The 25,457-nt window shown below is 45.6% G+C and overlaps 1 protein-coding gene across 1 annotated transcript in view; it reads left to right on the top strand.

Moving 5' to 3' along the window:
* si:ch211-285f17.1 (sickle tail protein homolog) overlaps positions 1-25,457 on the top strand; it is a 66,251-nt gene that overhangs the window by 11,083 nt on the left and 29,711 nt on the right. The window contains 1 exon segment of the mRNA XM_063912269.1: positions 18,446-18,723. Within this exon segment, the coding sequence (XP_063768339.1) occupies positions 18,446-18,723 (278 nt within the window).

Raw genomic sequence — 25,457 nt, forward strand, 5'->3', positions numbered from 1 at the left:
CCCATAACTAAAACATACCTGCAGAAACCTTATGGTTATAAGTTGACCTAGCAGCTCGGTGAATCTGCCTGCCCATTTCGTAAGACAGCTGATTAAATAAGTGAATAGCAGCCTGGAGTAATGTGCAGGGAGAGGTGTGACATCAGAGAAGTGGATGTGGCACTATGAGGCCGGGCTGGAGTCCATGCAACAATGACAGAGAGGAACAATGAGACACAACTCATAGCACAGGGGGTCAGAGGGGGTCACATGACTGTGTTTCTGCACACAGACATGCATGAGTACCAGTGGCAGCATGCGTGAAGATGTGGTTGGACAGGGGGAGCGGTGAGTGTATCAATCGGTTGTGACGTGTGGATTAATTTCCCAGTCTGAAGCAGGAAACATGACTGGGTCGACCTGAGATCAACCAATCAAAGGAACACAAAGCAGAGGCTGAGGGCAAACCGGGCTGCAGGCGAAGCAAATCAAAAGCAGGAGTATCTTCCGAAGGTAAATCAGAAAATTCCTCATATCACACAGAGACTACCGTCACAAGTCCTTGAGTTACTGCAAGAATGTAATTACACAGGAAATGCTTTTACATACAGGTTTAAAGCTTTTCTTGCAGCCTTGTGTTAAATACCAGTGGGTAGGTTTGGTTAAAGAGGCCCTTTTATGCATCTTAGTGCTTGCCCTTTAGGTTTGCATTTAAATGGTCTGCCAACGGCTGAAATCCCCAAATTCTGCAAGATAATGACATCACTACAGAACCCTCACGCTCCTATTGGACGTGATAGGCTAAGGGGCGGGACAAGCATGGAGACACTAATATGACCTTGAAGATTACCATAATGAGGCTTCTTTATGTTTGAAGTAAGATTTGTGTTTCACGCTCACTCAGAGATCAGACTAGACCACCGGCTAACTCTCAAGCCCCCCTATTGAATATTACGAAACTGGCTTTAAAATGTGGAGCAGCAGCTCACCAGGGCTTTGGATGATTTGAGGCTGTATATATTTTTAAAGACAGTTAGAGTGGGATCTGGGTGGATAGCAGCCAAGATCTTTGGTGTCTTTTTTATTTTATATTTTGACTCTTTGGTGGGTAGATGCTACTTACTCTGAAGTGAGAATGACTCCCTTTGACTGTCAAACCTGTGAAGTTTTTCCTGGTTGATGTAGGTGCCCAGAGGCAGGTGGAGCTGCTATCACAACCATCTCAACTTTCTGAAGAGCGTTGAGTTGTTTTTTGGGAGTGAATCGAGCATCATATGAGTGATCTTTACTGAATTCCATGAATGTGCCTCTCACCGTTTCCCTCAAGTCTTTAAAAAAGCTATTGAATCTCGTTTCCTGATCTGATGTGCCGCTGAAAGCCTCTCATTTAACTCCAGTCCTTCTATGAAATGGTGCACGGGTGGCTCGTTCACTGCAGGATCGGTTCCTCACCTGCGCCTGCTCTGATAACTCCTGAATATTTTTGATTGTCTCCATTTGTCTGCATCTCTTTTCAGTTGCAAAATAAGGGATTAGTCAAAGTGGGGTCTGTTTATGTTGAGGAGGAAATTGATGCACCTTTTTCACATGAGATCAAGAGTCCTGTACACGCAACTGTGCAAATGCTGCTCCGTCAGTCCCCTGCACCTGTCCCTCTGCTGCATGAAGTCTCTCTCTGTATCGTGTGATTAAAGCAGCATTAATAATAGGTGCTGATGCAGAAAGCCTCCTGACACACCTGAGCCACATTTCCTCCTTTTATGTTTAGCTTTGAAGTTTGGTGCGTCTAAGCCTCTTGAACAATGCACCTCAGTAGTGAATGTCCAGATTGTGTGCACAAGAGGAGTGGTCTCCAACACATGGTGCTCAGACTAAACAACACGATGGATGTTTACTGAGTGCAACCACGGACTGAGGGAATGAATCACACTGAAGTGAGACGCTGAACATGTTAATCCAAGTTCAGATACCAACACGTTACGAAATCTGTCTTATTTTTCATTGATGTTTTAGCTCTTGCACCCTTGTGGATTGATATATAGTCAGACTGATTCAAAGGTGCTTTCCAGTGGTTTTGGAAACCCCCCAAAAAGCACAATAGGGCCTCTTTAATGTTCGTTCAGTTTTCCTTTCAGTCCCATAGTATTTCCGACCGTGTGTTTTTATTTATGCAACTTAATTAAGTGGTTTGGTTATTCCAGCTGAACTGTTTGGAATTTATATTGTCATCACAACCACGCAATAAATAAAAGGCCCAAATGTAATAAACCCAAATTATGCTTTCAATTTATCCGTCTGACTCTCCTTTAAATTTAATCTTGACCAGAGCATTTTTCAGCCTCAAAGGGTTTTATCTCCTCATGCATTTGAAGCTGAATGACCTGAGCTTGGTCTGAACTCTCCTCCAACCCGAAAGGTGTTACCCTCCTGCACTGATTGACCCGTTAACAACACCAACAAAAGCTCAGTGTGCTGCTGCCTCACCTTTCACCTTGCAACCCCCACATCCACACGCTTTTAATCACCCCTAAAAAGCCTGGAAAAAGCTGTCCCGGGTTGGATTTTAGGGGAAATTAGAGGCTGGGGGCTTTGGGAGAAGGCTTGGAGGACGGATAGTTGTGAAAACCTTTGGCTTTTTCCTTGCTTTTGGAGACTCGGAGGCTCTCGATTGAGCCTCGCTGCGGTTTGTAACAACAAGCTGTTGGATTTGGAGAGAAAGTTCCAGACACACCCCCGACCCTCATACTGCTACCCCCTTTTTTTCCTCTTGAAAAAGTGTGTATTGCTCAAGCAGGAAACCCCCTCCCATCCTCCATCTTCAGCTCCTTCTTCACTCTCATTCTCCTGATTGAGGCGAGCCAGTTTGGTGATTCGGGAACACACACACACACACACACACACACACACTCTCTCAGACGTCTGCAAGCAACAATGACTGTTGGTTGAGCGAGAGGAGGAGAGGGTCGGGGGGGAGCAGCCGTTTCTTGGATGGCCTGATTGGAGCATAAACAGCAGCCCAGGAAGTGCTGAAGTAAGAGAGAGAAAGAGGGAGGGAGGGAGCAGGGGGAGTGTGCAGATCTGCCGGGAGAGAGCAAAAAGTTTGGGAGTGCGACGGAGTTAGTTTGTGTCACTCTGTCAGGATTTTTCTGAGCAAGAAGAGAGAGGTGAGTGGATGCATCTACAAGAACACACACACACACACACACACACACACACACACACACATTTTCTCCCCCCTCTGTGGAACGGCAAACCTTTTTGCATGACTTGAAAAAAGTCTTCTTGTTATTGTTGCACGGAGTGTCATTTTAAACCCCACAGGGCTTCCTCAGCGTTGTGATTCTTAACGTGTGTGTGTGTGTTGGTTACTGATGGCTTCCCCCCCGGCTCTGCTTGTTTTGCATAGCAAGTTTTTTTTGTGGTGCCTTGAACTGCAGCCAGCCATTCAGTGTGTGTGAAGCTGGGACCATCTAATGTGTGTGTGGCTGTGTCTAATTAAGCTAATGGGGAGACGAGTGGTGAGGGTCGGACTGTGAGAGGCTGAACTGGAAAACATCACGACTGCTCTAAGATTCAGACTCTGAGGAGTGACATTTGTGGCTGATTTTAGATCAGTTTACTCTTCCTTTACCCATGTATGGTGCTGTTTGCTTTCTGGATGATCGTTCCCACTGGGGAGATGCTGCACTCCTCCTCTCAAAGTGAACATCAGTGTCAATTTGCAGCTTTTACAGGCAGAGCTTTTGTAAATAGTGATGCTTTCACTAAGTGCTATGCCTCTAAGTTACTAGTATTTCACTGGTTTGTCAACACACTGCAAATAAAAAGCTCATCTTCCCGTCTGGATCTCTCTAATACCGCAGGAAAGTTTTTCCATTATTGAGTAGATTTACATCTGGAGAGGACTGGCCTGCTCGAGTGGAAAAACAAAGATAATTTCACAGTGGGTTTACCGTGTGCTTTTTAACACGTTTTCTAAATGCGTTTGGTCCCCGATGGCCACCGTAGATTAGCATTATTTGCCATTTCTCACCCGTCAGGTGTTCAGTGGTGGGTGTGATATGTTGTCTCTCACAGCAATGAGTATATCAACACCCCCCCCCCACACACACACACTGTAGGGAGGGAGTAAACAGGTCGCCTCGTCAGAGAGACAAATGAGCTTGCACTCTTGCGCCCCTTTCCAGAGCCCCCGGACCTCATCCTTCATCACTCGACAGCCTCAGACGGCCTCTCATAAGTTTTCCTCTGTGGCTTTGCTGACGGTGTCGACTTCTCCCCAGACCAAAGGTTATTAACTCTGAGGCTCTGCCAGTCCCATTCAGCCCGGCTATTTGTCTAAACGGTAGCATGTGAGGTGAGCTTGTGTTTGTAGAGACGTTTCAACCACATGATTACTTTTCTGTTCAGCTCCCTTGCATCACATAACAGCTGATCTGTGGATGTGAGCGGGAGATCAAGTATTAACCTGGACCATATGTATTAGCCGATGCAGATCTGCAAGGTTTGATGGCTGCCACGGGACATTGAGCTTGCTGGAAACACACCTGGGACCAGTGGCATGTGGCCGAGTAGTGCTAAGAGAGGAGGAGGGGGTCTGACCAGGTGTTTTTCCCTGAGAGCTGTCATCCCTCATCGGGCCCCAGGCCAACTCGCGCCACGACTCATTGAGCTTCAGGGGTTTGATCAAACCTCCTGACAGGGCTTTCATTCCAGCTCCCAGTGGAGGTTCAGTTACGGATTATGAAACGTCCCCACTACAATAAGTAGTGATGAGTTGTTTTTTGGGGGAAAACAGATTCAGAAAGAGTTAAACTGACAGCCAGTAATGCATATTTCACTTTAGAGTCAGAATATTGAAGGATGAGTGCACTACAAGTATTTTAGACTATGCAAACTGACCCTTTAAAGCAAAACCACTGCAGATGTATTCAAATTAATTACTTTAAAGACCCCCTGACTTCCTCCAAGGGTCACCTTTCACAGTTTTTGGAGAGTAACGTGTCGTCTGCTGGTATAACAGTTCTCTTTTCCCTGAATTATCTTCTCAATTAGAGCTAATAACTGATCCCGTCCTGGAGGGAGACTTAGAGCAGCTCAGAGCAGAACGTCAACACAACTTAAAGAGGTGGAGATAATTGCAAGGTGTAATCAGACTGAATCTCTGCCACGTTAATTGACTTCTACTCGATGTGAAGTGACCTCATTTTGAGCTAAATCTGGTTGGAAAGTATAGGATATAACACTGTATCTTAGCAGGCTTTAAAGTAGTGCAAGAAAAGCCATTTCATTTCTGTCAGCCACTTATGTCAACCAGAGAAATCTGAAGCAGAAAATAGCAAATTTAACTCCGTAGGATCCCAAAAAAGATCCCTCCTGCAGAGTAGAGGAGGTGGTGGAAATGGAAATGTGTTTCCCTGTCTCTGGGTTATGCTGTTGGCTTATGAGACCTCACATGTGCTCCAGGCTTTGCTGTGACAAGGATAATCTACGGAGGAAAATCATACTTCCTGTCGTGACGTCGGAGCTGCTGCAGCTAATGGAACATTTGCCAAGACATGAAATTATAGATTTTCTTTGTACAGTAGGCCTCACTGCGGAGAGGCTGTTGGAAAAATCTCTTCTGGCTATCCTACTGCAAGACAACTGTAAGACATCCGATCATAAAAGTGTGTTTTTATGCAGGAATATGTCCTCATTCTTGTTGAAATCATCTACAACAAACTACTTATTTGTCCTCCCTCTTTACTCCCTTTTGACCCTTAGCATTGCATTTTTTTTGGGATCATTCACATGTAAGTAGCTGGCAGGAAGACATGTTAACATTGCCCAAAATCATCCATCCATCTATCCATCCATCTATCTATCCACTTAAAAGATAGCTAACTTTCGCTATCTATTAGTTACCATGCTAACAAGCTAGCTAACTAGCTATCGGCAAATTAGTGGCTCTCCTAATTTGAATCCTAATTGTTATTTAACACAATAATAGTTAGTTTCTTGCATGAATAAGAGTTATAAGTTAGTAACAGTACATTCAGAAGCTTAAAAGCTGTTTATTTGACGGGTAAATGTTGATAAAGCAGCTAAGCTATACTTATAAGGCAACCTGGAAGCGGCCTATAGCATACAAAGCATAAGGAGAGTTCAGTGGAGGACTTGTTTGACTCTCTCTAGCAGTGATGAAGAGGGGGGTAATACAAACGTTACCCTCCCACAGGCTCAGTCCTGACACCCTCAGTCTCCATTAACCCCCCCAGCTCTTTTCTTTCTGTGCAAACACACCTCCGCCTCTCCCATCCGTCCTCTCCTGAAGGCATTGGGTTTGACGTGGTGCCTCCCACAACACACAGGAACGCACCCGGCCTGTTTCTGTCCCCTGACAGACGAGCTTTGTGCACACATTAGCAGGAGGCGGGTGTTTTTGTCCGTACGTCTACGACCGTCTACTTCGATCACGAGATGAAGTGAGGCCTCTCTCTTTGAGTAAAGCACTCCTGTCCTCTTAAAGTAATTATGTGGAAGTCTAAATTTGAGTATTAAAGCTGACTAATCCCAATAAATATGGATGAGCCTCCTGTGCCCGGCCCTACTTAACAGCATCTTGCCCTTTTTCCTTACTTTTTTACGCTCTCTATAGACCGCTTGTTAAAGGGATAAATTGACCCCAGGGTCTTTTTCTGCATGGAAACTGATCAAGTAAGCCCTCCAGAGCGTTTTCCTTCATCAACCAGTATTGGAAGGAGTTGCAAGTAAGTTACAGGCAACTCCTTTCATTTCCATGTCAACACTCACTAGATATGAATTTCCATGGAATTATACATTCCAAAACTTTTCTCCTTGAACTGAACTCCGGTGAATTCGATCGAATGCACTGGAAGCCATTTTGGCTATTAGCGTTGCTCCCGGTTTCACGGTATCAGGGGGGCAGTTGGTGACTCTTGTAAAACAGTTCCTTTTAATAAACTTCGGGTTTGCAAACTACGTTGTTGGTGCTCCGTTTTATGTGTAGGGACCCTAGTCATGCTACTGCAGAGGTTTGATGCTATTTCAAGCAATGTTAGTGGTTAACAAATGCTGTTTTGGAAGCGTTCTGCGCACTGCCCCGATCGAATGCACAGTAAGCCATTTTGGTTATTAGCGTTGCTCCCGGTTTTTCCGGGCAAGCTCAATACTGGTTGATGAACGAAAAAAACTCTGGAGGGGTTACTGGATCAGTTTCCATGTTTCAGTTTTCACCAGACTATCCCTTTAATGAGTCGTTGTCGTGGCATGATTTTTATAATTACTCCTCTGCCTGACAAAGTCTCATTTAACCACACTTGAGATTTAGAAACGTCTAAAAATATTCTGTGACACAGGATGTTTTCGTTTAAACCGGGCTATTCTAGGAACGGCGGCTACCTGAGGAAATGTGTCGTCTACATGCCGTGTTTAAAGAACTGCTTCCTGCTCCGACTGATATACTCGGACATGCAAACACTGGAAAAATGCCAAAAATGTGGAGTTACAGGATTAAGTTCTGAGGATTTTATTTGGGATTAGAGTGTGACACCTCTTTAGATGTTGTTGCATGTGATGGAAGTTTTGTGCATGCAAAGGTTTATAGTTTTGGGAACTATTTTCTCTCGTGCATGCTTCTATTTGAGGCTCCAGGATGTTGGATCAACTTAAAATAAACCACCGGGCCAATGGCGTCAAAGGAAGGAAGGAACGTTGGCATTACTGAAGCTTTTGTCTGAGTTCTTGGACAGTTTTTGCATGACAATAGAAGTGTATGACGCAGAGGAATAGAGTTTCTTTGCTCCTTTTTTACCTGTGGAAATGTTGCACTCCTCTTGCAGAGCTCTCCTCCACCCCAGGCTCCCCTCATAGTAATGAAAGCCATCTTGTAAAACCTGACATTTTTAACGATGTAGTAAGTCTTTTACTTCCTGCTTTCACCTCAGCACCCTTGAGGAGTTTGTGCCAGTGATATAAAATATGTAGTGTGGAAATATCTAAGTTTGCTGAAAATGATAAACACCCTTTTTCCATTTAGTGACGGGGTTCTGGTCTGAGCAACGTTATATTTTAAACTGGCCTTTTGCAGATTATATCTATATTACGGGGCAGCCATAACAAGCCTGTCATTACATTTCCCATAAATGGGGGGGAAAGTATGGCTGGTAATTGGTTTGCTTAGAGTTTCTATTCCCCCAAGAAACCCACTCTGCTCCTACCTTAAATATTCGAGGCCGCAGAACATTCCACGATTGTTTTTTATAATGGCAGGAAGACGAGGAAACAGCTCCTTTAAAAACCCATTCACACACACACACACACACACACACACACACACACACGGTTCCGTCCGTCTCTTGTGGCCTTTATCACCTTTTCTTAGCACTTTGTTTCGAGGTTTTCCTTCCCATCAGCGCTGTATCCTCACCGGCAGTGGCACAACAATGCCCCGCTTTATATCTGCGCTCCTGGAGACCACCGGAGCCAATGGGCTGCCGGGCACATGCTAAAGCCATTAGCCGCTGGATGGCGGTGGTTAGCCTCAGAGGCATCGCAAAATAACCACGTACATAAAGAAGGCGATATCAGCGTGTGTTGAAATGCGGCGACTGATAATCACACCGAGCCGTTTAAAAGCAGGAATGTGCTCAACGTGGTTTGTTCTCGTATTAAGATATCAATTCCTTTTTCCTTCCTTTGATTTGAGCCAAGAAGCTTGTCAGTATCTGCTGCGGCAGCCAGAACCCGGCCACGGTCGAGGAGGCCTTTTATTATTAGCCTCAGACACGTCCCATTTGGACGCTCAGTCAAGCTCAGACAGTTTGATGGAGGACCCTCTGTGGAGCTGCAGGATGGCTTAATAACTTCCTCCGTCTGAATTTGGTGGCAGTGCATCCATAAAGTATGTGGGCATCAATTAGTCAGTAGAGTTTGTGTGCATGTGCAGCAAGGCATTGTGGGCAACAACCAGGAGTTTGTTGTAGCATAGGACGGATTTTCTACTTTCAAAAGTTATGCCAATAAAATCCTGGACTGTAAATACAACGGCTCTGTTGTGATTGGTCAACCGCTTAGATGTCCCGCCCCCTTAGCCTATCGTGTACAACATCTTGGAGTGCTAGCCAATAGAAGCACGAGTGTTCAATAGTGATGTCCCTATGTTCAGGAAGGCGTTTCAAGACCAACTTTCACTGGGTTTAGTTTCTTTTGAGGGAAATATTTGACTGTTAAGTGTAAAATTTCTCCTCCATGTTCCATAGCTAGTCTTTACCTTTACCCATTTGCCATTTGGTGCTGGGCAAGTGCTGAACAGTGGGTTTCTCTGAGCTCTCTCCTTTAGAAACTCCTTCCTGTTGCTGCTGGAAACAGGGTTGCAGTGACGCTCAGGGGAGTGATTCTCAGTGGAGTATTATTTTTCACATGAAACAGCAAATTGAAGGTGCTTACTGCCAAGATAAATAATACATTTAATCCAATATTTGTATGGATGTTGGCAGCAGCACTAATGAACCATGAGCCATACCAACCGCAGAATCCTTGATTGTGTTCACTCGGTTACAGTCAGTATTTATCCTCTGTATGACTGGCACGGTCATGATGGAGCTTTCTGTTGTTGTAAGCTCTGAACCAGAAAAGTGTCCCCGTGTCACCAGAGGATTCTCGAGATTCTCGGGGGTCTTTTCTAAAACAACCAGTCAATCAAAGTTCCTCTGAAGCAGCTGCACACTTGATGACAGCTCTTAGTTTCTCTGAGTTGTTCCCCTTGTCCAGAATGTGTCCGAGTGATGGCGAGGAGGTATGAGAAGCTATTCCCCTCTAAGCGTCCGTGCTGCATTGCAGTCGGAGGGTTTTTGAAGCATCTACAGTATCGTTTCCACGGGGGTTATGTGTTGCACAGTCAGTCCCAGTAAACTGGATTCTGCCCTGCTAATCCGCTTGAGCGCTGGATGTTTGCCCAGGACACACACACACATATACATACACACACACACACACACACACACACACACACACACACACACACACACACACACACACACACACACACACACACACACACACTACAACATTGTGATTAAAAAGCAGATGTGAAGGGCGAGCCAAACATAGTCTGAATAAATGGGAGGAGCGAGATGTTGGATACGTTTGAATTCCTGTTTAATCACCTTTTTATGTGAGTTGTTTCTGTAGGGAAAGTGATCCCATTACACCCTTTTTCATAGCCTCTTTATTCAGAGCAGCTTTGCCTACTTAAACGATGTCATGCACCTGGATTTTTCGTGTCTTTATTCACACCTTGTGGGAAAAATACAGCCGTGATCTCCCATCAATATTTTAATTACAGCTGCAGGACGCAGCCAGGATTAGGAATGTAGATGCGCTCCTCTTGCTCCGAGCTTTAAATACAGGCTAATAAAAACAGGTGGGATGGGGTTTTTATCTGAATGAAGAGATGGAGAAAGGAGTTAAAGAGAGGAAGGAAAAGGGGGAGAAGAACGGGTGAGTACCTCCCTGAATTACATCACTGAAATGCTTCGGCACTGATGACATCGTCACGCTCAACCCTGGGGATGATGTCATTAACAGCCAATCAGAGAGGACTCGGGCCCCGGTAGACTCCAGCTCGATCCTGAGGCTGAAAAATGTCTCTGCTATTTTTAGACTTGTTAAAACAAATGTTCCTTCCTCCACCATGGAGCAAAGAGTAAGCTCCCCAAGAGGACAGGGCGGTGTAAGTGTAGCTGTAATAGAACAAGTATTTAACTTTAAGTTAATAGCACTTGAAGGAGCTGCTTTGTTCCTGTCTGCATGAACACGCCACTCTCTCTCTGTTCGTGGTGGGTAGACAAAGCACCAATTTCTTGCCAGGGAGGTCATGCTTCAACTATTGTACTGAAGGACTGTAAAAGTGGCCTCCATCACTCTCCACCATCAGTACTGCAGCCCCTATTTGGAGAAAGCAAGAAGGATTGACATTAATTATCGGGGGAAAAGCTCTTAATGTACTCAGCGTTCGACAAGTTTAATTTGCATGAGAGTTTGACAACCAATAACCTGTCAGCTTTTTGACTTGTGAACCCTTAAAAGGAGAAATGCATAATTAATATTGCAATTTCAATGATCATTTGAAGACAATTTTCGCTCTTTTTTGGTCTCTACCAACTTCTGAGGGACATATTTGAGTCTATAGCTGCTAAATGCTCTTCTATGTTTAGCCGCTAGTTGCTAACTTTCTCTTGTACTGGGCAGTAGATGCTATTAGCACGTAGAGGAGCATGCTGATGAGCAGATGCAAACTGGAAATCTGCAGACAATATTCCTTTTTAGATGTGTTTTTGCAGGCGCTGAGAACTTGTTAGCCTGACGATGACAGTCCAGAACAGCCACATTGTGGGTCATAAAACCGAAACTAGGAGCTAATAAGATCCTAAAACAATCCTACGACGGTGGAGCTGGAAGGTCAGGAAGTAATTTGATCCATGGTTAATTTCAAAATATTGATCAGAGCAGCTTTAAAGTTGTTACTCTCTGTAATAAGGAGTGTCGATGCCCTCCCCCTGCCTGTTAAAGTTTTACGGTGAAGGTCGTTAAGTTAGCATGCTGCGAGTGCTGCAGGGAGGGGGGGTTGATTACAGCCCCGAGGCCAATAACTCCAGTGGGCAATATGATGCCAGGTAACTATTCCGTGTACACAAAGTAACATCAATCACTGCTGTGTGCACCACACACACACACACACACACACACACACACACACACACACACACACACACACACACACACACACACACACACACACACACACACACACACACACACACACACACACCCCGCGATGTGGTCCCTGGCTGGCTGTGCAGTAAAGCCCCACTGTGGCGAAACTATTAAACTTTGTCGGCACTCAGTATTTCTCCTGCTCTCCCATGGGAAAGCTGCAACATTTCCATTGCTGAAACCACACCGTAATAAAGCTGGTTCCCTTTCTCACTTCCCCTCACCTGCATTCTTGAGATTCCACAAAGAAATCTCTTGACAATGCATGGAAACCAGGGGAAGTGAAGCATGCACTCGCACCGTTACAGTTTCTGCATGCTTTTGCTGCTTTCTCTGGCTCTAATTCACAAACTCTGCAGCCCCTGTAAGGTGGCATCGTTTCTGAAGCTGCAGCACGTTTCCCCACCCTCTGCACTACAGAGCCGTATAAGCTTGGCTCCAGTCCACCCTCTGACCCCCACAGCCAGAGACACACGGACAGCAGGTTTCTCAGATAAAGCCTGGGACAGAGGCTCTACTGTTCCCAGGGTCCTCAGACTGGCTCCCCCCCCCCCTCCGAAGGGGCCCATTTCACATCCCTGCACCACCTGCATCACTTATCAGCTCCAGCAGCAGCACTCTCCTCCCCAAAGCTGGGCCCTGATGGAGCCCCTTAGATTCATCAGCTCTCCGACACACACTTTGAGAGTTTGGTTGTTTGAGCTCTGAAATAATACAGCTTTGTCCTGCAGCCTAATGTCACACAGTGGATAAACGCTGATCTGGACTTATTTGAGTTATTACTTTTAATTTTCCTGAGCTGTTGGGTAGTAATACGCTTTACGCTGTGCTAGCATGCAGAGAAAAAGCCAGAGGAAGAGATGCACGGGGCAGAGGAACACATGATTGACTGCCTGTAAGCTGCTTATCGCTATGAAGACAGTCAATTGCAGCGTAATCACTTTTTAATAAAGTTGTTTAAGAGCAGAAAAGGCGTAATAGTGAACTTCTGCAGCAAAGTGGATAAAAGTTGCTTTAAAAAAGTTTGTTTCCTTGTATGTAATTATCATCATTAGATTATCCCCCAGTGTTTTAAGCCACATCTTTTATTTACTTTAAGCATGTGTGCTTGTGTTTGTGTGTGTGTTGATATCGCCGCTATGTGCACGCCTTCTTTGCATTTGTTGACAGAGGAAGCAGATAAGAGATGATGGCCCCTCATGTCCGGAGTACCATGCAGCTGCGGGCTTAAGAGAGAAGTCCTCCCAAAATAAAGAGGAGATGAAAGTTTATTAGGTCCACCAAGCCATAACTAGTGAACTGCTGGAGTCTGCTATTGTACTTGAGGGACTAAGGGGCGGGACATCTCTAAGCAGGTGACCAATCAGAGCCGATTGGTCTGTGGTTTCAGACAGGGTAAAGTTTGTGGTGCATTCAGGCTGGATCTCCTCAGGAGGGTTAGGAGAGAATCAAATCTTGGTCAGGGGAGAAGAGGGAGCATGTCCTCCTCCCATTTGCAGCTGTTTTCAGCATCTCTTCCCCTCCCTCCCCCCTCCCTCCCTCAGGACGCCACCGGCCTCACTGTTGTCAAGGGAGACCTGCAGACATGTGATCCCGTGGCTCGGTTGACTTACACCTAGTCTGGCCACGAGTTAATGAAGTGTACACACTCCTGGGGTTTTCTGGCAAACACATGTGCGGCACACACACACACACACACACACACACACACGTCATTACACAATAACAAACACACGGGTTCATTAAGCAGCACTCAGTGTTTCAGTTAATAAACGACCAAGCTAAGGGTTTATTTCCTCGTGCAAGATTGAAGATCTTCTTGTTTTCTCTCTCTCTCTCTCTCTCACACACACACACACACACACACACACACACACACACACACACACACACACACACACACACACACACACACACACACACACACACACACACACACTGCATCATCTCCCCCTGAGGACTGTACATCATGCATCTGCAACAGCACCCCCTGGTGGGAGGAAGATGCAGTGCAGCAACTTGTTGATATAGAGAAGGGAAGCAGGTTAGTTGGTGTGTTTTGCTCATTGTGTGTGATAGAATTTAGCCTCTGCAGACCATTTACATGCAGACAAACCTATATAACACCTTACAGGAAAGGGAAAACCCCCAGAGCAGAACAGGGCCTCTTTAAAATATGCTAAAATGTATAATTGCTGTCTGTGTTTAACCTTTATATTGCAATGTCCCGCTATCCTAGCTGTTTCGACATCCCATCCTCATGCATCTCACCTCACCACGGCTACTATTCCCAGCACTGACACCCACACTCAGACACCACACCACATGAGCCTGTAACTCATATCTGTTGGCTGGCTGCCTGAAAAGTTTGGCAACCATTGTTGTTTACAAGGCTTCACCAGAGTGGAAAGTCTGGACACACATTCCTACGTCCACGCATAAACACATGCATTTTAATTGGAAGATGCGTCGCAATCAGTGTGTGTGAACCGCAGAGCTGTGGGTGTCTGAGGCGAGACAGATGTTGTGGTGGTCTCGGCTAATGGGGTGGGGACCGGCATTCGTTTACAGTAGCACAGCAGCTGGGACATGTCTCATTAAGAGAGGAGATTAAAAATAGGAGTAGATCTGGTCTGAGGAGTCAAAAGAGTTCATGAGAGAACTCTGGATAAGATAGATGGATGGGTAGAACATACATCTATTAAGAAGAGTATTTTGGTGTTTTATCCCTGAAGGAGTGGACAGTGTGAGGGGACAGTAGTGAGGGGACAGTAGTGTGTTGACAGCGCTGTAGTACATAAAGCATGACAGTGTCCCTGAATGGAAATCACAGCTAAGGGTGAACGCTCTCACATAACAGCTCTGTCTCCAGGTCACGTAAACACACAGAGAAAAGGGGAAGGAAGTAGTCCAATCATAAAGAAGGAAAAGAACCTCAGCCTGGTGGAGTGAGGACTTTGATTGGTGCATTTAAACTTTCTAATATGTGGTCCAGCTGCATTGCAGGGGCAGTTTTGGGGCCCATGGTGTGAGTAACCTGCACAGAAATACAGCTTATCAGCAGGTCTGTGTAGAAGTGTTTGTCCGTAGCTTAAAGCAGGTAACCTACACACACACACTCTCACACACACTGCTGATGGCAGGGTCAGTGTGTGGGCAGAAGACAGTAAGGGAAGGGCACAGAATCAGGTGGTTTCTGCCTGACAGGAAGAACGACTGATGAGGGGATAAAGCCTCGATCAGGACAAGATGGGGGAAAATGTCCACAGTTGTATTGTGTTGGTTTCAATTTATTGCACAGCTTAGTTGAATACTCGCTTCTGATTGGTCAATTTAGGCATTTCAGAGGTAGTTCATTCTCAATAACAGACCGCTGGAGGATAGAGGGACTGTGTGCATTCATATCAATCCGCAGAAAGAAATCTGGACAATCAGCAGAAGACAGAAAGCGAACACTAACGGGAACAGCAGAATCCCTGTAGCTCGGTCCAAATGACTCTAAACTGGAAATTATTGCTCTGTATTACAACCGTAATATATTCTAATCATATTTAAATAAGATCTTTTTGTACGTAGGCTCGGTTCCACATGAACGGATCAACTGATGACTCCCGATAACGGCGACATAATAAAAACACGGTCAGCGAAACAGTGCCGTCTCTATTCATGGCTGCAGGGTCTGTGAGCGCTGCTTTTATTGCACACAACAGAGCTTTGTGTCTGACCACATAGTGATGGGACAGTAATGGTCGGGGAGAGTAGGCACGGGGATGCATTCCTCCATAAATAAGTGAGCAGTTGGGTTTGGAGGGTAATGGATTACATGCGACGGGTAATCAGGGTACAGAAAAAGGGACATCTCCCAACTCACTGAGTCAACAGCTGTGAAGGACATCCCATTGGTCATCTTTCTGGCTGGGAATGCTGCAGAGAGGCAGGTTGAACCACCAGGGTGTGACTGTGGGTTCGGTTTAATTATGACTGGGAGAGAAACACAGGCAGACCTGCTGTTTGGTGGTGAAGCTGTCAATGTGAAGGAGTTCAGAGGCATTTCTTTAGGAGTCTGTAGGCCATGTTGCGCACTCTTTATATCATGCATTGTCAAATATGTCATGTAAATGTATAAAAAACCTACTTTTTGTTGGGTTTTTGTGCATCTGCAAAGGCTCAAATCCTCCCTGTAAGGTTAGTTGTAGGTTGTGCACAGAAAAGCATCAATAAAACCGTGCTGCTGTTAGCTCTGGGCTCACTGTGAGGCTTTTATCTAGCATAAAGTAACATTTTTAGTACACTATAGCTCCTGCTCTCACCATCTGCTCATACAGCCACACTCAACACGAGTTCTGGGAGTTGTTGCTGCACATAATTCTGGGTATCGTAGTAGATCACTTATTTATGAAGGAGGTAAAACACTTTCACAGAAACTCCTCCAAGAGAGCTCACATTGCAGAGGTTAGCATAGCATGAAGCTAACCCAGTATTCTGCTAACTGGGTGCCGATTGTGGCTGGGAGCCGGAGCACGTGAGCGTCTGGGTGGACGCAGACTTGTCTCCATGTGTTAGACATCACCCGTCAGCTGCTGGGTGCTCATGCGCTCACCCCCCCCACTTTCAATTACATGGCCCACAAACTAGGCCATTGATCCCCTCACATTCTCCCGTTCAGGTACGCCGATTTGCACTTTCTTCTTCTTCTTGCAACATTTACATCAGGTCCCTTACATCAGCAGCTGCAGACAAATGATCTCATGCAGCCCCCCCCACCTTCTTCCTTTACATATCCACTACAGACGAGTAGATTTGTTTGCACAGTATAGGAAGGCGGCGAAGCTTGTTTGCTTTCTGTCAGGTGAACCGGACACTGTACGACCGCTAATTGGAAACAACTCTGCCTGCAGGACACACGTATGTATCAGATCCAAAGTAACCCTCCCTACCCTGCTTATCACACTCTCTACGGGGACAGAGAGTTGCAGACAGGCCTGATAAAGACAGTGTGTGAGTTTGATTGACAGCTGTTAGTCAGTGTCTTCTTCTCCCTCCCCTCACACACATTGACATGCAGCGTATGACCACTGCGTGGTAGCTTTGAGCCTGAGGGCGAGGGACTGCTGGATCTGTGTCCTGGAATGCAGTTGACTTTCTAAACTCCCCCACCACCACCACCACCACCCGTCTATCCTGGGGGCTTCAGGCAGCCAATCTCAAGCCCCCCTTTTCCACGTGAGCCACGTCTGGAATCTGTAAGCAAGCCGATTGTCCAGCAACCCGGGTGTGTGTGTGTGTGTTTGTGTTGATTCCCAAAGTGCAATGGAGGAGGAAATAGCAGATGAAGACAAAGATTGTGGGGAAGGTAACAAGCTTTCTCACGGTTATTCTGATCCCTGATTCTGTCGGCTGAGTGTGATTTTGTTAGTGTGAGTTAAAAATAGGTTTGGAAATACATGAGAGGACTCCGGCTCTGGTGGGGGTCTGTGGGCTTGATTATAACGCACCACCGCTTATTTTATTCCTCCAAAAACAGGTTCTGTGTTTGCTTTTCATAGAAAGATGTGCAGGTGAAAATCACAAGCTGATTCTTCTGCAGCTGCGGAGGATTTGTTTTTCCCCCTCGAGTTGTTGTTAAAGCTACTTCTGTCCTGAGTCCTAACACGCCTCAGAGACGCAAACAAGACATTCCTTTTTCATCTGCGGCTCACAGCATGCTTTTAAAGCTTTCAAGAGAAGAAACCTGTATCCAACCCGCTGCAAAATAATAGTAAATCGCTTGAAATCCTCCTTCAGCTTTCAAAGGGGTGAACTCTGTAAGAGGTCTATTATCTGTTGCTACTCTCTGAAAGTTATAACTCCACCTGCACGCAGGTCAGCGTGATTTAATGCTTCTTCCCCCTCTGTTTTCACACTGGAGAAGCATAGGACTAATAAGGGAGGTCTCTGAGGGTTAGGAGTAATGTACTCCTTCAAATACTTAACATTCACTGTAGAATAAGACACATATCATTATATCTGTTGTTATTATTAAAGGGTCCCTATTAGGCTCATTTCAGGTTCATTGTGACATGTCTCTATGCTTTAATGTTGAAAAAGATCTGATTGGTGGGCTGGGTGGCTCTGTTGTGATTGCTCAATGGATTTTAGGCTTTGCAGACCATTTACAGGCACAACAACCTGTATAACACACTGCAGGAGAGGGAAAACCCCACAGCATAATGCAAAGATGTGTACGTGCCTTTTATATTTCTGAATGGTGCAGTTTGGTCTCTATCTCTTTGCACTGCTCTGGATCTATAAACAGATGCCATGCATATCTCCTCTGAGTTCCTCCATGCGTGTCTGCTTACACTATTGGACCTCTTTGCTGTTTTTCTATTAAGGTAGAAGAACAGCTGTTTCAATTTCAGTGTCTTCACCACCAATATTCTGTCTGGCACATTAAAGTGAGGATTTGCTGCAGCATGAGAATATGAAGAACTGTGCGTATCAGACACGGGTTATCGTGGCGTGGCTTCTAAAGGTTACTCTGTCTCATGGAGTTACAGTTCATTACGTCCGCTTTGACACAGTTCTACATGTATCTCTTGCTGTGTCCTCTTCTTGACCGATGCAACAACAACCTACACACACGCACTTGCAGTTTATGTCATAACATTAACACCCGTCTGACCCCTTCTGCTCTGTTTGCCCCCAGAACCAACCAAAAGCAACCTGAAGGTAACCTCCCCGGAGGACGCCCAGCACGTCAGCCGCAGACAGGCCTCCCCAAATGGGACAAAAGGGGACGCTAAAGGCAGCCGGACCGTCCCACGGAGACACACTTTAGGGGGGGCCAGAGGCTCCCGGGAGATCCTAGCTATGCAGCCGCCGGAGATGGACAAGAAGCGGGAGGCCTTCCTGGAGCACCTGAAGCAGAAATACCCCCATCATGCGTCAGCGATCATGGGCCACCAGGAGAGGCTGAGAGAACAGGTCAGTGGGGGGAGGGAGAGGTGGCTCAAATGATACATATTGTCCTGTTTATTTCACTGTTTGAAACTTTCAACAACATAAAACTACAGCTTATATTACATGCATTTGAGTTTCATGAATACAGAGGCGGTTCTATCCTGGTCTAGAATTCTACTGGGGGGATTGTGAGTGTTTTAGCATTTATTCAGCCTTGTTTTTAGATGAAAGCAGCTTTGTTTAATGTCAAAAATGTCTGTAACATACCTGCCAAGCACAGTTTATAAGCAAATTAGCAGCTAATGCAGGCTAACCACCACACATGCTAACAAATGCTAATGTTGGTGTGTCCACTGGATGTGTAAATATGCAACTACAGCATGACCTGTCACCTTCCTACTCTTTCTCTTACTGGGTACCTTTGAGGTTTTGTTATTTCGCTCTGCAGACTGAAGCAACAGAGAAACTGCAAAAGTATTTCCTCCTCTCTCTTCTTTTTGTGCCTCAGGTTAAATGTGAAATCTACCCTATAAATCTGCCTGTCACGTCTCCCCTCCCACAGCTGCTGAGAAGCTGGAGTTGAAAACCTGTTTGAAGCATGTTTGGATCACCATAATTGGACTTTGCTTATAGCTGCAGACCGGTGTGTGTACGCTGGACTAACGTACACATGGGTTGTTTTGGAGCTTTTTACTGATTGTAAAGTCTCCAGAGCTGACGGGGGGAGGGAGTCACGACAACCAAGGCTCCCCTGGTCATTGTCTCTGTGTTCACTCTGGGTCAGAGGAGACGAGAGGGGAGGGGCATGCTGGGCGTTGTAGCCAAAACAATCGAGGTAATGGTGAGCCTGGCACCGAGCCACAGGGAGCTGCAGGCGGGGCTACAACTACTGTCCAGCAAGAAAGAGAGAAGCCTCCTCATGAGCATTTGCATAGGTAGTAGAGGTCAGCAAGGAGGGGGTGTGTATTTAACACAGATAAAGAAGATAAACTAAGTTGAACAACCAAAATATGAAATATAGATGAACCAAAAAAGTATTTCAGTATAAAATATTCACGGTAATAAAAATGAAAGATGTTATTATACAATATTTTATTTAGTGACCTGTGCTTCTGACCGTTTTTATGGTAAACAGAGCAAGGAAAGAGTGTTTGTTGTGAGGCTGCAGGTAGTCAGACAGGTAAATTCAGTTTCGGATTTTATGGGTGGAGTCAGAGTTGCCATGGTGACTGGTGATGATGTCACCGCTGGAGGGGCTCAGTTTACGCGAGCAAAAAGGAGAGGGAGACAGAGAGAGAGAGGCAGCGCTGTGTGAGGAGGATCGCTTCTCTGCAGATGGATCTGAACGCTGTCCGGAGGCATGGCTGCGAACAGGAATAGAGATACAGTTTTCACACGGACGGAATAAACTCACATCGGTGCCTTTTGGGTTGACTCAGTGGAAGGTAGGAGACTTTTTGAGCGCTTTTACGCAGCGAATTCCCACATGTTCAAACTGTTGTTGCGCTATTTTCAATGCAAGCGTAAGAGTAAGGCTGGGAGGGTTTGTTCTGCAGGTGCTGCAAAACTTCCAGGAGGCGAATGAAAAAGTTGGCGCACGAGTTTTATCGGTAAAGAAAAAAAAGTCTTTACGCGCAACCGATTACTTTTTGATCCCCGATGTTTGGCTGAATGAACGCCGTGTAGTAGTCAGCAGTAAATCATCTTTAAAGTACAATCACCTACCTGCAGCTGTCCATAATGTGACCGAGATGGCATAGTGTATATGGTATTACCAGACTTTATACGCACAAACGGTGAACGGAAGGGAAGGAGTATCACATCAACGTGCCGTATCATGCAGGATATTAGTTATGGAGACTAATGAGTGCTAGCTGTTGCTGTTATAACTGCTTCTGGATGTTGTTAGGGTTCTTTTTTTGGCTTAATGTTGAGTTATAGTTTCTTTAAAATGACATGAGGTGTGGATCCATAGCTCCTGTTGGATCGATATGTAAACTCTTATTCTTGGCATCAGGTGAAGTTTTTGCTATTTTATTGACTTTATTGGAAAGGTTTGACATTTCTCTGGGATTATTTACCATTATACGTGTGATGTGTCCAGGATTGTTGGATTTGTGCAGTATGACTGTATGAAGCAATTAGCTTGTGTGTGAACTTGATGTTATTTAGCATCCTTATGACACTTGGTAAAGTTGTACTCCAATTATGAAACAGTGTGTACTTCCTCTCTGTGCTGCTGAATGAATTCAGGGAGATAAATCTGATCTGCTGATGGAGAGACATGACACTCTTGGATTGAGGGGTATGAAAGTCCTCATATGTTATTCAGATGTTGGGGGTGATATATGAGCGATGATGGCTCTTGAACGCATCATGTCAGGGAAAAAGAAGCTGTCAGAAAGCAGACTGGTTTGGATTTACTGGCAAATGTTAGAGCTGATAAATGAGACAGAGATGATTGAAGAGCGTAATTTAATGCAGGAGGAATACAATCATTCAAAAAGGGAAGTTAAATGAAACTAAAACCGGCTGAGATTATTGCTGCGTTTGTCATGCGGTGTCCTGGGGAGGGATAGTTATTCTGTATTTAAAGTAAACAAGTCAAAGTGGCTGATCATTTGCTACAGTTCTCACGCATTACCAAACCGGAAGGACGACGTCACCAGGGCATGCCTCAGAGGTGAGGAAGAAGCGTCTCCGGAGGTTTGAGTTACAAAGGCGCAGATTTATCAAGGTCAAGCGGAGGTTCGGGAAGATGATATCACTTCAGTCTGAAAAGTGGACGGCCCCCACTCCGCCCAGCATGACTGCACACACACACACACACACACACACACACACACACACACTGGATGACATAGCCTTATATATATGAGGGCCCCCTCAATTCCTGCTCCTGTGATCCTTAAACCTGCAACAAAGGCGAGTAGTTTAATTTCCTCCTCCTGGATCCCACCCAGGGGAGAGGAGATAATACCCCTCAGGCCTGACCACCTCTCTCCCTCTCTCTCTGCCCACAAACTCAGCCGCTTGGACGCACACACACACACACACACACACACACACACACACACACACACACACACACACACACACACACACACACACACACACACACACACACACACAGAGCTCCTTACGCATGTGTGGCTCGCTGGTTTCTGTACAGTGCAGCGGCCATGTTAGGACAGTCGTCAGCAGCTGTGGGCAGACAGAGAAACAGACAGGTTTCATAATCCATCATCTGAACAGAACACAGATTACTGTGTGTGTGTGTGTGTGTGTGTGTGTGTGTGTGTGTGTGTGTGTGTGTGTGTGTGTGTGTGTGTGTGTGTGTGAACGTGGGTAAACTGTGTTCCTGTGCAGGTTTTTGACAGGTGCTTGGACATTCTGGTCTAGGGTTGGACACTTTAAAATACATCACAAAATAATCTATTTCTGAGCACCTTTCTTGATTTCGATAGATATATTTCTTGCATTTGCTCCTGAAATTGAAACTAAACATGCCCTTTGCATCGTGGTAAGTTGTTTCATTTTTGTCCTTTTCCTGCAAGTACAATCTATGGGGATCTGAATACTTCTTCCACCTCTGGCTCTTGGTCGGTTGTTTTTAACCAGCCTCTGAAACGATGGCACACATGTTGCTGTTTGCTCGTTCCGAGAAGCCAACATGCCGTGCCTCTCGTGCAATTGAAAGCACATCATTGAATGCATTGAAAAGTAGAACATGTGGTTTGTGTCTTGGCTTTTTTAAAGTATGTTTTTCCGTTCTTTCACTCATGATCTATCGTGGGCTGACTGTCCTGCTGCAAGCATCAAAGTCAGTCTTGCACAACATGTTTCATAAGCTTTATATGGGAAACTAGCATGTCATTTCTGCAAAAAATCAGACATGCTACATTTGGCTGGCCCCCCCGCATACAGTCCCTCTCTCGTTGGGCTCCTGGCCATGCCTCACTCTTCTCGCTCCTCAGATCCAAGGTCAGCTGGATAACACCAGAGCGTGCATCACCTCCCTGCAAGAAACCTGACCACGATCAAAGAAACAAAGAGTGGGGAGGGAGTTTTTCAGGGAGTGTTGGTGTTGTTTCTGTCACCACAAAGAAGAAGAAGATTCAGTCATTGTCTTCCACCTCCTGGCAGGCATTCATGAGAGGTGACCTGGTAAGGGAATATGCAGATCTATAGGGTGGTGCTAAGGCTAGGCTAGAAAGGAACTACAGCACGGTCACATGACTTCACGTCACTGCCGCTAAGCTAAAGGAGGCTAATGTTGGGCTATAGAGGAACTACAGCATGGTCACATGACTTCACGTCACCACCGCTAAGCTAAAGGAGGCTAATGTTGGACTATAGAGGAACTACAGCACGGTCACATGACTTCACGTCACCACCGCTAAGCTAAAGGAGGCTAATGTTGGGCGTGATGACTTTTTTGTACTTATTTGAAGTCACTTTGGATAAAAACATCAGCTTAATGTAATGTAAGTAGTAAAATGCTAAGTGTTTTCTAGGTTTTAGGACTCATTCCTGCACCTCTCTCTATAGCAAACATTGGTCCGCTTGTGATATTCTCACAGAACGCCTCTTTGTCGTAGCTTATATTGCCCCAGACAATCAGACCCTGTGCAGCAGAACATGTGTGTGTAATCACCGGACCTCCTCCACTGCCCATCAGGAGCTTTTAATAGCTTCTGCCACCCCTGCATGAAAGTAGCACTTTGACAGGCAACACAAACAAGAAGCATCGGGTTAATGACGACGTGCGTCGACCTGCCGGTTAATAGGGGTTACGTGGCGGGGGATTCAGGGGGTGCAGAACCCCAGCTGAGAAGACAAGTGATCTGTAGAGTGGCGCCAAGGCTCTGTCTAATCCCGAGTGTCATTGGGGGTGCAGGGGAGGTTAAGCCGCTATGACAGAAGGCCCTGACGGACCTGCATCTGATCACCGCTGATAAGGAGTCGAGCCAGACAGAATTTTACACACTAGTGTGTTAATCAGAGCCGCTAATCAGGTCTGAGCTCTTCTCTCTGCGGACGAACAACACAGCAGCCCCGGCTTTATCCGAGTCCTCTTCATGTTGTTGCTCCTCTGGTTCAACAGGCAGCCAGTCGTTATGACTCAGAAAGATTGTCTTGACAGATTTGCAGAGGTGAAATGTCTGGGACCTCGTTAACCCGAAAGGCCTTCTGGTGCAATTATGAGTTTGACGACACAGCCTGGGGAACATTCCTCCACTTATAGTGCATCACAGGTCGGGTCCAGGTCTGCAATATAAGAAAGGTAAGAATTGGCACACAATGCATAAAGTAGCAGCGGTTTTATCCTTTGATAATGTGGCCAAAATGATGCACAGTATTTATTTAACCTGAGTCTCATTGTTAGTTAATAACCAGCGCACCCACCCTCAAATGTCACATCTTTCTCAGGTGTTTGTTCCTGGTTGTTTGGTACCTGAAGGAAGCACTAGCCTGCAGGCATCATTGTGTCCTTTTGTCTGTCAGCATCATAATCACAGTCATCGGAGTAAATTGAGGAACTAATTGACTCTCATGTGTCACTCATCACGATGAAGGAATACACACGCTGTTGTGTCGATGCTGCCGTTTTGGAAACGATGCAGATATGTGCCAAACAACATGCAAATGAAGAAACATCTGAACCAACCTTGGCAACACACTTGCAGCTTTTAGAAAACAACCAAGCAAAGACGCTCCAAAGAGAAGAGCAGAAAAGAAGGGTGTCGCAGAGACGGGTGTTTCTCCTCGTTTCTGTTCTGTCTGTACCTTTTGCAAGTCTTTACACGCACCCTGACATCTGGCCTCCACCTTGGGCCAAAGGTATGAGCTTTACTTCAGAGGGTAAATCAGACACATAAGCAAACCTGGAGCAGGATTGTAGCCACCAGCTCCGAGCATCTGGCTCAAACCTTATTTTGATTTCCTGTGCTTTAAAGTGTGGGTGTGGGAAAGCATGGCAGCAACTTGATTGAAGTCACACTTGCTTTTGTAAATGTTTGAAATACATTATGGCGATAAAAGGAGAAGGGTTTCCTCTAAACAACATGACGGTAACACCTGGATTATGAGTAAGTATACATTGGGATAGTATATATTTAAAGCCGTCAGCAGCTAATGGAGTCAGTAATAAATAACATTATTTGACAGAAGAGGAGCATGTGCTGCACTTTGTGAAAGCAGCTCCTCTTCCAGCTGACACTACACTCTACCTTCACTCTGGATTGTGATTTATAGGGACAAGTTTTCATATTTCTACTCCCACTTTCTACTTCTATAGATTCAGACTTAGCTAACCTATGACGAGCTTTTAAAATAACAAGAGCTGAGGGGGGGGTGTGTGTCTTCATGCGGGAAGTGTTTCCTATTTGGTCTGGTAGACTTCAAAACAGGGCATGGGTATGACAGTTTTGACTTGACAAATAACTTGGATGTGTTTTCTAGAAAAGCATCAGATGTATTTCTGTCAAGCTAAATTTAGGGTAAACTGCACTTTACTACTGATTATCGGACTCTCCCCCCCCCCCCCCCCCCCCCCACACACACACACACACACACAGAACCTGTCCTCTGGGGGAGCGAGGATAATACATCTCAGGCTCAGTGTGAGAGCGAACCTGGTCCTCAGTGACGTGTTAATTAGGCATGAATAGCAAAGCCATTATCAGCGCTGCTTTCACGGGACTAAAGAAAACGACACTCGACAAAACGCTGTGATTTAACGCCAACGCGTCCAA

This window comes from Eleginops maclovinus, chromosome 21 (assembly GCF_036324505.1).
Source record: "Eleginops maclovinus isolate JMC-PN-2008 ecotype Puerto Natales chromosome 21, JC_Emac_rtc_rv5, whole genome shotgun sequence".
In the NCBI taxonomy this organism is placed as follows: Eukaryota; Metazoa; Chordata; class Actinopteri; order Perciformes; family Eleginopidae; genus Eleginops; species Eleginops maclovinus.